Source organism: Protopterus annectens, chromosome 2.part1, assembly GCF_019279795.1.
Source record: "Protopterus annectens isolate FY-2018-M chromosome 2.part1, PAN1.0, whole genome shotgun sequence".
In the NCBI taxonomy this organism is placed as follows: Eukaryota; Metazoa; Chordata; order Ceratodontiformes; family Protopteridae; genus Protopterus; species Protopterus annectens.
The window spans coordinates 1,641,115,554-1,641,131,171 of record NC_056729.1 but is presented as its reverse complement, the minus strand read 5'-3'; the positions used below and the strand labels follow the sequence as shown (position 1 = coordinate 1,641,131,171).

Sequence of the window (15,618 nt, the reverse complement as noted above, 5' to 3'; positions counted from 1 at the left end):
CTGCCAGTGTCACGAAAACTGAGACCCCTGTGCAACTTAGCTTCACACCGACAGTACCACAGGCTAGAAATTTTACATTGTTTTCGTAACAAACCATAATACAATAAAATATGAAAACGGAATGTGTTAAATTAGGCTGGAAACATTTAAATGGAACCAGAAAGCATATTGTATGTTCCGGTAAGGTAAACCAACCTATAGAACTTGTGAAATATTTATTTTCTTGTAATTTCTGATTTTATTCAATCGGAGATTTACCGAAGCACTTGGTAAAGATCTGTTTAGCTTCTTTAGATGAGGACATTGTGTATTTAATTTCTTTGTGGTAGAAAGATAAATTGTTTGAAAAGTGCATCTGGAATCTTATGTTATGCTTGATAAGGTCTGTACAGAAAGGAGAAAGTTTACGGTGTGTCTCTTTTATTTCTTGAGGGAAGTCTTGTGAGATAGAAATATTGTATGTATTCCAAATGAAGTGCTTTTGTTTTTTATAAGTAAATACAATGTTTTGTACATCTTGGAAGTTGAGTAATTTAGCATAAATGGGTCTCAGAGATGTAGAGTCTTGCTTCTTATATAACGCACGTTGTGCTCTTTCAACTATACAGTCAGCTTGTAACTCACTTGTCTGAAGTAGTGAACTAAATATTTGTTTTAAAGTGGGGATTAGCTGATTCTGTTAAATTTTTTTCAGGCAGACCTCTGATGATCAGGTTATTTCTTCTATTTCTTGCATCCAAATCTAGTAATTTGGCTTGGATGTCAGAGATTGTCTTGTCTTTTAGACTAGAAACAAGTGGCAATTCTCGAGTCACTAATAAAAATGTATAGAATGCCTAGGACCACGGCAAAACTCCTTCAAAATGTTATAACCAGGTACTCCACAAGGAAACAGAGTGATAATTAACGCTTTTTAACACTTTTATTCCACAATACAATAAATCACACGTGTTTTCGTCCTACACAAAGGACTTCTTCAGCTACTTGTATTTCGGACTTCAACTGCACAATTTCCAGTTTGTTAGACTTTGATCTTTCTTCCACCAAGTCCAATTTTTCTGCAATTTTGTTGATTGTGCCCCCAAAAGAGTTTAGATGTTCTGAGAAGGTTTGAATTGTATTTTGCAATGGAAGGAGAGCGCTTTTCAGGTCTTCCATGTAAATAGTGCTCTCGGCCCTCTGTTTAGTGCCGTCTTTTATTTGGTCGTGTTGCTGCTTAACTGTTCTCTGTCTTTTAATAGTTATTTCCTTTCCAGGAGGTTCTATTGCTGACAACTTTGTTTTAGATGTTTGAATATCCATGCCTTGTATTTCCTTAGGCATTTTACTACCACAGACTTTTTAGATTTATATTGTGAATGCTGATTGTTATCCAAGGTGCAGAAGCCTCCAGGCCTCTAAAATCCACGTGTAGAATGAAGCTGCAAGCTGATAAAGAATAAAGCTATTTAAAACTGCTACTTATGAAGTTTTGTGTACCTCAAACGATAAATCTTCAGTTTTTAGATGCTCCACTATTCAACTTGAAGCTTTTATCAAGCAAAAGTTATGCAAATAAGTTAGACTGAGAAAGTTGTAACAGAGCTCTGTGGAGAGGGTGCTATTCAAACGACCACCATCTTGGAATCCAAATTTTCTGATTTTATTGTAGCAAGTTTCAAGCTTGGATAGATCAGTTTTACTTAGGTTAGTGAGGATAGGAGGGGCATATAGTAGGATGGAGAAAAGATGAATATGGGCTACATCCTGTCTAGTGTTATTATTAAGGAAAATAAAATAAATAACAAATAATTGATTTCTGGGACTTGCATCCTTATATTCTATCCATAGGTCAGTACCATCAGGGTCCCAAGTTTTCTTTTGCAGAATAAGTCTGGTATGTATCTTACAGCAGTTCACTATAACTAATTCAGTGTACCATTAGAATGGCTTAGAAAAAGCTCTCACTCACTGAAACATATCATCCATACAAGCTATTTCATAGTGTTTACAAAAGAGAAAGCCAAAACCTCCTTTATCTTAGGAAACAAACAATGTTCTCCTATGTATATATGGACCTCCCAAGGTCCACACAAAGGCTGCAATAATGCTCTGAAATTAGAGTAGATGACTTGGGGAAGGTGTCTCAAAACAAAAATAAACGTTGGGAGGATCAGAGTTATGAAAAATTTAATTCTGTTCAGAAAATGGATCAACTGCTTATTATAGGTAGCCATGGTTCCCTTAGCTTGATGGATAACAGGATTTAAGTTAACATTTACTAATTTCTACTAGAAGGAGAAAGTTTGTTAAGTGGGTTAAATCTTTATAAGTATATGGAGTGAGAGGCACGCCAAGAGATTTTTGCAGGTCAACTGTAAGACAAGTAAACTTTGCAAACTGATTAAGGGAAGAGAGCATAGACTTGATTTTCTCCTTAGGATTCACTAACCACAGCAGAGTGTGTGGCACAGTGGTGCAGCGGTTCATGTTGTCGCCTCACAAGAGCAGGTTCTCTGGTTTGATTCTCGGCTCGGGTGCCTCCTGTGCAGAGTTTGCATGTTCTCCCTACATTCGTGTGGGTTTCCTCTGGATATTCGGTTTCCTCCCACAATCCAAATATATGAGTCTGGAGCGTTTCTCCCCGGGCCTCCACTGAAAATAGGCTCTGTCCTAGTCAGACTTTCCCGGTCAACAAATGTTAAATAAATAAATTATCTGTGAACCAGTAGGACAGTTCTAGTTGCTGATTCGCAATCTGCAAGGGCTCATATCCCACACATTTTCTCAGCGAAAAATCTGCCACGAGGGCCACCAAAATAAATATAAATGGGAATACTGGACAGGATTGTGGATATCCCTCTGTAACACAAAACTCTCGGAGAAAACATTGTTTGAAAAAAGTGGATACTCTTGGATTGAGACATGAAATCTGGTGCAAAGGAATGAAATTATATGGGAACTCCAACTCGTCCATAACCTCCTAAAGAAATGACCACTCACTGTGTTGAATGCTTTGCTGAAGTTAACAAGTAGTTCTGTCCAATTCTGATTAGTAGAAACTGCCAGTGTCTGGTGTCTGTATATTTAGCCATAATCTAAGTGCAGGCTACCTTTTCTTACTTTGATAAACCCATGGTGGTTTGATGGAATTACCTATAAAAAAACTGGTTCAAGTCTAGTGGCTAGTATCTTGGAAAAAATGTCGATTTAGGCCTGCAAGAAAGAGATAGGTCTATAGCTCCTGAAATTATATGAATCTCTTTTGGGTTTAGGTAACATAATAACATTGGCTAAGTCATATTTAGAAGGAAAGGCACCGTGGGTAATTACCCCTTTATAAAACATCTTTAACCTCTGTATTAGGTAATGCTTATTGTAGACTCCATAAAAATCCATGCTTGGTGCTTTATGTGAGGTAAGTAATCAGTAGCCTTGAAAATCTTGTTGGTTGGTGAAGGCTGCATCAATGTTTGCTTTTGTTCTTGTGAAAGTTGTAGCAATTCTAAACCCTCAAGAAAATCAGAAATAGAAACCAAGTCTTGACTCATTCTTGACCTGGTAGAGCACACATATTACCCAGCAAGCATGCTATTGATTTCAATCACGTCACTCGTGACATCCCTATCCTTATCTTTTAAAGCCAAAAGGGAGCCCTCTCTATATGTTTCTTTAAATCCATGAGCCAATCATTTCTGAGATGAAAGCCCCTTGGCCCAGAAGAACAATTTTAGATTCTTCCACTTTCCCTGTTATTTCAGTAGTAGTCATTGCCTGTAAATTAGTTTATCTTTCTAATACTATTGATCAGGAGTTTGTCTTCATAGTTCCCATCTTTAAATCTCATTTTCAGGTAGGCTAATTTGATCTCTTTATTTCCCGAGTTCTCTGCTACACTTCTTAACCTCCTTCCCGTTTAGCCTTATGAAGAATTACTTCATTCAGTCTTGAAATAGTCCCATTGAACTACAGGCTTGCCTTCCGCTGTAACAGCTTTCCCCTATGACCATTAATCCATTTCTGTATTTCATGTTAATGTATATTGTGTTGAAAAAGCAAGTATCAAACTTACAAAAAAAGTACTTTTAAATAAGTGGGGAAAAACAACTTCCATTGTAACATAGAGTGATCTAACATGGGTGCTAAGGGAATACTAATGTAATCCATCCTAACTGGAAAGCTTCTAGGAACAAACTAATAACCTGCCCTACTCACTGAACTTTGACTCTGATGGAAAAAAAAAGTAAACTTCCCTTCAGCCGGATAGAGCCAATGATACTGATCCACCAAATTAAATCCTTCCCGCCATGCTTCTGGATCTCAAACCACGGGGGGCTCTCAAACTGTCCCATGGAATTCTGCTTGTAAACAGGTCAAGTACAACATTAAAAATCATCCCAGGATTAAAATAAAATCTCCATCTTTAACTCGTTCTTGAACTGCCAAGGATTTAAGGATATCGTCCACATTTGGCCGAAAGTAATTCCTGAGTACCATGATCCCTTGTAATGATTGTACATATAGAATAATTCAGCTTCCCTCTTTATCCCATCTAAACTGAGACACTAATCAAGGAAACATGCTCTGAAATAAAATGTCTACCCCCCATTGCGCAGTAGAAGCAGAACTAAAACATCATGTATGTCTCCATTTATTTGACAAACACTGCTTATATTTCCTTTTAAGTGTGGTTTCCTGAAAAAAATAAACACTAACTTTCAAATCCTTTAGCCTGGAAATTACAATAGCTCTGTTAGTTGATATAGACATCTGCTTGACATTCCATAAGACAAACATAGTCTTTGAATGAAGGTCACATGCTTTGTGATGATTCCTCCTGTCTGTCTGATTAAGGTTTTCATTGTCAACTCTACTGCAGTTACTGTCACCATCCCATTTATCTGAAATGATGAGTTATAGCCCCCCCCCCCAAAAAAACAGGCCAAATACAGTCTAAACACGTTATAGCAACAGACATCCCACAGGAGCAATTAAAAAATAACAATAACTGGAAAAATTGCTCTAAGTATAACTGGTCTAATAAAGCCAAGCCTCTTAACAGTAAAAGATAGTACTTGTAGCAATACGATCATGAGAAGGCCTGTACAGTAATGCCAGAGTCTAACAAGATAATAAAGACCAAACCAAAGTAAAAAAAAAAACTCTTTTGCGACTGCAAAAAAAAAAAAAAAAAGAAAAGAAAAGAAAAAAACACAACCTAGTAAGAACCCCTCCACTCACCATGATGACTTGAGTGTAGGGTATATGTAGACAGAACCCTGGCATCTGTGCGACCTGGACAGTGAGACAAAGGAAAAAGGAAACATACACACCGAAATTGTGGTTCACCTTAAGTATCCCCATTTCCTGAAATGAAAGTATTTTCATAATGTTTAAAGAGGCTGTGTGTGTGACTGTTTTTGCTTTAAGAATGTCTGACATATCCTTCCTTACTTCAGTCCTTGTGGTGCTGAGAGCTTTTGGACTTGAATTTTAAAAAATACCCCAGACAACACAACACATACAAAATCGCAAGCATATAAAAAAATCACTGGTTAAATGTTCAATAAGAAAATAAACATTTTCAAAACTTAACCACAACATGCCTACAACTGTTTTACCCCCCCCAAAAAAAAAAAACATGCAGAGATGTAAAGCTTGACAGACCTGAGTTATATGAAAGAAGAAAGGCCAACATTTCATATATGATTATTGCCAAAGACTTATCAGATCAATGGCAAACATAAACAGCTTGGTGCACATTTATCAATCATTTTATATATTACCATTAATTATGGTGTAAAAGCATGCATCAAGGTTCTGTATAGTGAGCCAATAGTGTCCTGAAGGCATACATCCTCAGTTAGGAAATGGTACAAGCACAAAGGACAAAACATGATAACACAAAGTTAAACGAAAACAAACATGTACAAAAAGGTAACCCCAAGCTTATGTTCATGTTTGATCAATAGTCTGGTTCTGTGCTTCTTAAACATATTCTGCCCAACTGGATTCTAAAGTGCTAATCTCTGCCAGTTCACAGTATGGACCAAAGTCATCCATCTGCTCTTATGACTGGTCATCCCCAGCAAGTGATTCATATCGATTATGAGTTGGTACTGTATTCATAAACACACTCTGCATCATTGATTGTGAGAGGAATTTTTTAGAGGAGGTAACACTTTGCCCTTATAAAGCTTCATTACTCTTTTTATGCTGAGGTACTTTGGTTGGAGATTTGATTTGCAGAATATTAGAGGGTGTGAGTGGACCCCTGTCTAGCAGGGTGACTGATGTGATCCCCGGGGTGAATTTCCTTTCTCCCTTCCAAACATCAAGGTTCCTTTTGAAGAGGGTAAAAGAGGCACTCTGTTTGAAATGTATGGGCAATCTATTCCAGAGTCTGGGGAGTCTCTGGGTCAGGAACCTATCCCTCCAGCATGTTTTGTTTATTGTGATGACAAGGTTTAGATCCCTGGAGCGTGTGGCTCTGATGGATTGGGATTTCTTTAAGTGTAGTATGTCCAACAGCTCTGGGTTTGACATGGCCTTGTATGTTAAGCAGAGATCGCCTCTGAGTAGGTGATAAGCGACAGAGTCTAAATTGATAATAAAATGTTTAGGCATGTTGCTTGACCTTTTCTCATATGTAATTCTTTGAGTACTCTATGACTGGATTGCTCTTCTCTGTTAAGAACTTCTTTATTGCCTGTTTTCCAAAATTCACTGGATCTCTTCTTTCTAGAAATTCTGGTAGCCTAGTAATCTGAATGCTGTTGCATCTAACCCTATTTTCTATGTCATATACCTTAACTGCAAGTGCCTGGGTTATGCTCTGTAAATCTTGAATGGCCTAAGGATGCATAACAGCAGTTGCTCTCTGTTCCAGAAGACCACTTTGCTACTGGGCCAGAGCCTGTTGAGAATCGTTCAGCTGCATTTCATGACTTGCCGCTCTACATTTTATGTGTTGGATGTCTGTGACCATGTGACCATTAATTCCATGAGTTAGATAGATGACCTGTCTACTGTGGTTTAAAAATTATCTGTCCCTCCGGAAACAAGCTGGTAAATGGCATAACTCTCTCTCCCCTCTCCTCCCAGTGGGACAAGGTGTTCTACAAGGATCCATTCTTGGTCCCTTACTATTTTCCATCTTTACCAATAACTTCCCCTTGGCTACCCAACAAACTAGTATAGTACAGTATGCTGATGACACAACCCTTATTTGCTTAGCCCCCTCTCTACAATTACTCCATGATAGAACCCAGGAAGCCTTCACTACTATAGAAAAATGGCTAAATTCCTCCCAACTCATACTAAACTTATCTAAGACCTAACTCATGATCTTCCACCCATCCAAAACTTTCACCCCTACCTCGCCATTCTCAATAACATCCTCTAACAATACCCTTATCACACCAGTAACCCAAGCCAAGCTACTAGGTATAACTATTGACCAAAACATAAAATTCGACAAACATATAGCACTAACATTTGCCAAAGTTCATAAAAAACTAGGGTCACTCTACCACTGCAAGAGTTTCCTCACACAGGAATCCCGAATCACTATCTCTGTTACCCATCTACTCTCCACCTTACTATACGCTTCCCCAGTTCTAACTACCCTAAACAAATCTGACCTTCTGAAACTATCTACCTGCTACAATAAAATGTCAAAATTTGCAACCAGTGCTAAGTTTAGTTCTCATCACTGCCTCTCCCTAAGACAACTAGGATGGTTAGAGCTCCCTAACCTACTAAAATACAATCAATTTCTCCTGACCCATCAACTGATATACCAACCAAATAAAATACCTGCCCTCTCTGGTCTGCTCACCTTCCATAATACTGCGCGTCAACTAAGATCTTCCAATACCACCCTAGTGACTGTTACCAGTTGCTTACATAGCTCAGGCCAACCTCTTTATTTCTATGCAGTTGCTAAGGCCTGGAACTCTCTACCCACTGGCATTAGATGTCTAAATAGTAAACATACTTTCAAATCCCTACTAAAAGCTCTCCTATTCAAAACTTGGATATGTTCCTGTACAGAACCAGACTAATTTCACCTGTTCCTGACTTTCAACATCCCTAGATCACAGGTGTACTGTGTAGTTTCACTTAGTGCATAGTACTGTGAACCAGGTGTTTAGACCACCTTTGTAGTTATGATTTCTAGTTTATGACCCTGTTTGTCTATAGAAACTTCTTTTTGAATTTATGTTCAAGCAATTCTATATTTGTTGTATAATATCTTGTTTAATTGTTTCTCAATATTCTAACCACTGTATGCAGCATCTTATTTTTACTCCCTTTATATGTTCTATGCTCTTTGTACAAAATAGCTATGTTTATATATATTTTTTTATTATTTTTATTATTTTTTTTATAATTTGTTACTATGTAATTGGAGCTTTTCTCCCTAGGCCTCCGTTGAAAATGGTCACCTTGTGTCCAATCGGACTAACCCAGTAAACAAATGGAAAATAAATAAAATTAAAAAAAATGAGTTCCACTAAGGAGGCAAGTGTGAGTCTGATACCAACGATATCTTCAGAGCTGCCTGGCATCATTTGGTGCAATTAGAGGGGTTTTCCAGGTACCAGGTTACCATAGTTAATAACTTTGCAGCTGATTAAAGCAAAAAAAAAAAAAAAAAACAATACAACTAATAGCTAATAAATAGGAATAGGTTTATAGAGTTTACATTAAGCAAAAATATCATATTTGTGGGAACATGGGTGAAATTCTTGGCTAGGCTTATAAGGGCCACTGGACCAATAGCCTAATATCATCCTATGAACCTATGAACCTATATTTCATTTTTTTGTGATAAAACATCCAGCCATACTGTTCAGATTTTGTCAGACTGTCCAGATTTCTACATCATATTTCTGGTCTGTTCCTCATAAAATGTGTTTTTGGCAAATTAATGGCAATTGAATTCAATAAATATTGGCATATATTTGGCTTCCATATTTCATATCTTCTAGAAAATGTATAATAGGACAAAACCTATTTATTTTAGCAAATTTCTATGTTTATAAGAACAATATTTAACATTTGTCCCTATTTTTGCACCTCTGTCTCCCATTAATGTCCAGATTTGTTGTGCTAAGAGGTTGAGAGATATGTATCCAGCAATGACAGCTTAATTGCTCAAAGCACCTTCTTCATGTGTGCTCTTCACATAAATGTGTATGTGTGCTTTTCTGAGTGTGTGCATGTGCATGTGTGGGTGTTTGTGAGTGTGCATGTCTGCCTCAGAATCCTCAGTATGTACTCCAGCTATGCGATGAACAGGCATATTTTACTACACCACTTTTTACCTCCATGGCCAGTTACTGATGAGAAATAAATAGGTGTGCATTGTGAAGAAATGTGTGTGTGTGTGTGTGTGTGTGTGTGTGTGTGTGTGTGTGTGTGTGTGTGTGTGGATACCAGGGTATGTGTGCCTCTACATATCAATTTCTGTGTTCACTTTAAGCATTATACATTCAATGTAATTCTTATACGAGTTGAATAGTCATTTGCTTTTCCTAATCTCTCCTGTTCTACACTGTTGCAGAGCACAAAATATATAATTAGTTGTGGTTGTTTATAACATCAAAGTAATATTTGATGCCATATATCAAATTAATCCGTAATAGTCGATATGGTCTTATTAAAGGAATAAGAAAATACCAACAACTTTGTCCATGACTTCAGGGCACTAACTTCAACAGTCATAGAAATATTGCTCTTTTTTTTATTCTGTTATTTTTATATAAAATACATATTTATTTAAAAGTTAATATGTAACTTATTAAACAGTTTTCAGTGCATTCTGCTAGCAGTGGTACAGTTTCTTAAGATATTTCCTTTATTTTAATTGCAGGGTTTTATTCGACATGCACCACACACTGTGATAAGTGCAAGACATCAGAATGTGAACCTTGTACAGTATGTCGGAAAGGTATGTTTGATAAAAGGGAATTTGATACATTGTATACATTTATTCACAACCAGTAAATACTCCTGCTGTACTCTGTATGAATGGATATCACAGTTCCAGTGCTTACATTAATGAATCACACTCGATAACAAACAGTGGTGATTTAGATAATTCTATAAAGTGCTAAACTGTTCAAATTACTGTTTAAGAATGTGTCATTTTTACTAGAAATTTCAACAGGCAGACGCAGTCATTTTACTGTTAAGGATGACTGATGATTGGATTATTTACTTAGAAATCACTCAGGTCAGGAAATTCTGCAGATGGTGCAAACAGATAGGGATCTCAGATGCAGAAATGACCACCAGACAGGGTAAGTCACAATTAACATGTCAGTAGTGATGTCATAAATACTTCACCCATCGATGCGTAAGGTTAAAACAGGAGCGTAACCTAGGAAAATGTTAGGAGGTGGTCTTGAAGGGTGGATGTAGGAGCTATAGGGCAGAAGCAAAACTGCTATCACTAAAGCGACAGATACCTGAGTAAAGCACGCAAGCAAAGTGTTGGAAAAATACACTGGTTCTCAAATGATCTGGAAGTTTGAAGAGAACTGAAGTAAAAAGTAATGTAGGCAGACAATGTGAGACGGAGAAAAACATGAGTGATAATACAGAAAGAAGCAGGTAAGGTAATCAGATTAGCAAATTATCAAAGAGAGAAGGGCATTTTAGGCCATAGTCATGAGGAAAACAGAACCTGGCGATAAGTACAGCAGTGAGTAGAGAAAAAAAGGAAGTATAACGCTCGACCTTTTTTTTGCAAGAAATCTGGACAACACCTGAAATAATGAGGGACAAAGGCCCAAACTTAGGACAGATTTTACAAATTCTTCTCATAATCTTAGAAAGTTTGCAAAATAGCAGGATTTCTGTTAGAATGTGTTTTCTAAAGGATATGAAGTCTGAAACTCAGATTTGTGTTATTATTTAGTGATGTGGGTCCTCAGCGACTTGCCAGAAATCCACAGATTTTTTTGACAAGCAGACCAAAAATATAAGGCAAGAATATGGACATTCTGTAAAAATCTGGAGCATTGAGAAGTATGAAAGAAAAGCAAAATAACTTGGAAGAAATAGCAAAGATGTTGAATTTCTGAACAGATATTTTTGCTTCTGAACTTACAGTGAATGGCTTTGTCCAAACATTTAATTTTTAATAGCCAAGCACAGAGGCTTTAAGGCATGGTTTAACTATTGAAGCTTGTCACCATCTGTGCACAAAATACAATATTGCATAATACTGAGGAAAGGGTAGAACTACTGTACCTTGGTATTCTTTGTGTGTGCTGCTAAAAGCACATCTTAAGCAGTCGGTCTATGATGTGCATGTTATTTGATCACTTGGATTTAAATAACATGCACTCAATAAAAGTGCAATTTAACCACAACACTGGTAACCATAGATGTGTGTGTGTGTGTGTGTGTGTGTGTGTGTGTGTGTGTGTGTGTGTGTGTGTGTGTGTGTGTGTGTGTGTGTGTGTGTATGTATTTGGGTGAATGTTGGGGATGGAGAGGGTTTGTGATGTGGAAGTGTTTGTTTATTTTACAATAACAGAGATTTACTTTTCTTGAGAGACATCTATTTTTTCAATTTGGAACAGCCACGGAGTTTCTATATTTAGACTGAGCATTGTAAGGCACAAAATACTTATTTTTGTAGCATCCTTGGGGGTATAGTTTTCAATATTACTTTTAAGAGTGTTCAGTTGTTTGTGGGTTTTTGGAGCCATTTTTGGGTAGCTCTTACTATGTGTGGGCACAGAACTCAATCACCTACATGCATGGCTTATACACCTTGCACTTCCTCTTATGACATGTAACCTCAAGATTGCCAAAGTTCAGTGGTAGATATAAAGACCAAAACAATGCAAATTTCACTAAAGAATCATCCAGTTAATAAGCTTTTATTTTATTTATTAATTAATTTTTATGAGCTAAATGGATTGACTATGATGGCCCATTTTAACTATGACCTAGTTTTACTTTCTTTATTTATATTTATGTGTTGATCAGATAAGATCCACTCGACCAAAGTGCCACATTCTGTTGATGATCATGCAGCACTTATGGTTAGGTGACTTGCTCAAATTCTGACAACTGACAAACCAGGAATGAGGAATGAAACCCAGAACTGCATAAGGAAATCCATTACAAGATCATAGCCATAATCCCTTGTACTGAATTAGCAAATGATGTATAAAATGACAGTGGTAAGAGCAATACAATATATACAAAACGGATTAATCTGAGAGATTGTTTTAATAATGTGTGACGACCATGCACTGGCCCAGCAATCAAGGAGCCTCAATCCTCACCACTAACACCAGGGAGGTCGTCTCCTAGAAGAGGAGAGGATAACTAATATACACAGTAAAGTACAATTTCCCTTAAGTGCACACAGAGATCACAGTCAGTCTGGGGCTGGTTGCTCCCTTGCTCTCCTGGTCCCCAATAATTCAACAAAACCAAGAAGCAGTGGTCTATGGTACATTATAAAGTGCAGAGTTAATACTGAGCTTAGGTTTCACTCATTTAATGAATACGCAAACTCGTTATAGCAAGATGTTTTTCAGTATTGAAAGGAATTTGCTAGCTCTTGTAGGAACCTGATTAGGGGAAGAAGAGAAGCAAACATTTGAGGGGCAAATACCAAAAATGGCTTTTAGACCAGGTAAGTTATTCTATTACTGAGCAATAAACTTAACAGATAGACAGTCAGGAGGCAGACAGACAGACAGATTGATAAACAGAACTTTAGATAGATGGAAAGATGGATGGATGGATGGATGGATGGATGGAAAGATGGTTTGATGGATATATATATATATATATATATATATATATATATATATATATATATATATATATATATATATATAGTGTGTGTGTGTGTGTGTACACAGGTAAACAAATGCATTTAATACATCTGGTTGAGTGATTCATGGGACAATGTGGTATGCCAATTTATAGTTTAGTGTACATGTTTTATAAGGTAGTTATTTAAATTGCACACAGAATGAAGAAGTATCCCAAGGAAGGAGCAAGAACAGTTTTTTTGTATAAAACACAGCAGAATTCCATGCTAGCAAGTCACAGTTGCCTTGTTTAGACATATATTTCTGCAATCCAGTGTTCATACATGACACACAAATTCTAGCTTTGCTCCAAGTGATCTCTGCTGTTCTGCTATGTATCTGAGTTTGATAACTCTGCAAGATCCTACAGATACAAGGCCATAAACAATGCAGACAAAAAGCTTTTATCTGCAGTGCACTATGAGCCAAAGATAATTACAAACAACATAAATCATGTGTTCTCACAATTGCAAAATTCAGTATAGTTATTTTGCAAACCATCATGCTAACCAGCTAGCAGTCCTGCTCCCAAATGACCCGTTCACTCTCCTCTTCTACAGAGGTTACAGCACCTCATAGTTTAGTACTATGCTAACTGCCCTTGCAGGCTATCTTAAGCCTAGCCAATTACCCCCTGTAAGACTCAAACCCTGTATCTTGTGTCTGTAAGGCAAACACCTTAACCATTATCCCACCCTCTGACCATAAGTGCCACATCACTCTATGAGGGAGCTTTCCTTTCCCGAGGAAATACCTTTTTTATAACCATAGCTTGTTATGTAGGATATATGAAGTGAGACTCAGTTACAAAATGGTTGCCATAAACTGTTAAAAAACATTTTTTTGCATGTGTCTAGTGCCCGTAGTGGTCAGAAGTTTGCCATGCAGGCTGTAGTGCATGGCATGCAGGTCTTTGCTAACACTGTACACAATGCTTCCACTTTCACATCAATACTGCTGGCTACTGTGTCATGTTGCAATGGAGACTTGCAGTTATGGGAGCCTTTAACTCTAAACATCGACAAGTTATAGCTAGCATGGAAGAACTCTCCCCCAGATGACATCAGTGACCAGGTGTTGGCCAGTCTCTTTCCTTTCCCTCACATAGGTTCTACAAGGCCTAGGCCTACTGCTTGACAGCCAATTGGTGCTTTAGTCTGGGCATCACTCCTATATGTCATGGAACCAGTTCAAAAGTAAGTGCAGTTATAACAGTGAAATATCTGACTTATAAGGTACCAGTAAAAACAGTATCATAAATAGCAGAGACATATAAGTCATATAGGAACATTTATATTCAGACATTTATAGTTTAAAAATGGTCGACTTCTTAGCAGCGTGCTGGCCTAGTGAGCTATTTTCTATAATTGTCAGGTGGCCACAGTACAGCAACGGAAGTTAAGTAGGTGTCAGTATGACATGGGCCTTTCCTTGAAACACATTCTGGTGGCATATGTCTAAATTAGGATGACAGCAATCCATAATTCGAGGCTAGCATTCCTGAGTACATCATCATAGTGTGTAGTATAATTTCATGTTTTCACCCTAATATGATTAGACTTTTCCACCAGCTGTGTGCATCAGTGTTCCTGAATTCTTTGAATTACTAATATCAGACATACATTCCTCTATTAGAATTACTTGTATAAGGCATACATTCTTTTACATTGTGTGCATTGTATGAATGATGCCTAATTTGACGTGACAATTTTCTGAGTACAGGATGGCAGTAAAAGAATCAACACAGTCCTGAAGTGGTTAAAGTTTTCTAAGTATAAAATAAATGCATTATTTATACAGTAATTTCTCCCTGTTTTTAAGGATTACGTCTAGTGCTATCAGCACTAGACGTCCTATAAGGAAACAGTTCTAGTACTTAGTAATGATGGCCATCCCTCCTGGCATGTCTAAAGGTCAGTTTCCTGTGCTTTCTCCTATGAACCTGGTGAACTTGGGAATTTTGAGGCAGTGTAGCAACTGCCTCATGTACGCAGACAACTCTCTCCTCTTACCTCCTAACACTCATACTTGTGAGAGATGCACTTATATCTCCAAACTGGAAGCCATCTCTCCTCTTACCTCCTAACACTCATATTTGTGAGAGATGCACTTATATCTCCAAACTGGAAGCCATGCACTCTCCAACCAACATCAGAATACCTGGTCAAGAGGAGAAGGTCAACACCTGCACAACACCACATGGAACACATTGCCCTCCAGAACACCCACCATCACAGCCCTCACATAAAAACACAAACCACACACCCATCTTTGTCAAGGCTCTCAATAGAAATCTACCTAAACAGCAAAGACCTCCAAGGCAGAAATGAACTCGACCAACACAACACAGCACAAACCACAAGACACACAGCTCACCTACACAGTGTGCCCCTCAACTTAAACCCCTAGTACAATAATCATAAGTGACTCAGTAGTGAGGCACACTGATGTCCCACTCACTAGGTTGAATAAGGAGATGGTAACAGTCAGTTGTCTATCAGGTGCCAGAATCCGACATATAACACATGCACTCAGGTCACTCCACAACAAGTACAAGTATGACTCTGTCATTGTCCATGTGGGTGTGAATGACCTGAGATGCACTTCCCCTGGACTACATATAAAAAGACATTGTGGAGTTCTTGGATTATGTGGCCCAGGCAGGTATGACCCTAGCCCTGAGCAGCATTCTACTATTGCCCAGAATGAAACCACCATACAAACAGAAAATGATTGACTTCAACAATTGGCTAAGTTTCTGGTGTCATTCTAAGGAGATCCAGTA

The 15,618-nt window shown here is 37.7% G+C and overlaps 1 protein-coding gene across 1 annotated transcript in view; it reads left to right on the top strand.

Moving 5' to 3' along the window:
• The window catches only part of LOC122795003 (tumor necrosis factor receptor superfamily member 9-like), a 126,334-nt gene that overhangs the window by 69,028 nt on the left and 41,688 nt on the right, over positions 1-15,618 (top strand). Inside the window, exon 2 of the mRNA XM_044063589.1 lies at positions 9,860-9,937. Within this exon, the coding sequence (XP_043919524.1) occupies positions 9,860-9,937 (78 nt within the window). The remainder of the gene's footprint in view (positions 1-9,859; positions 9,938-15,618) is intronic.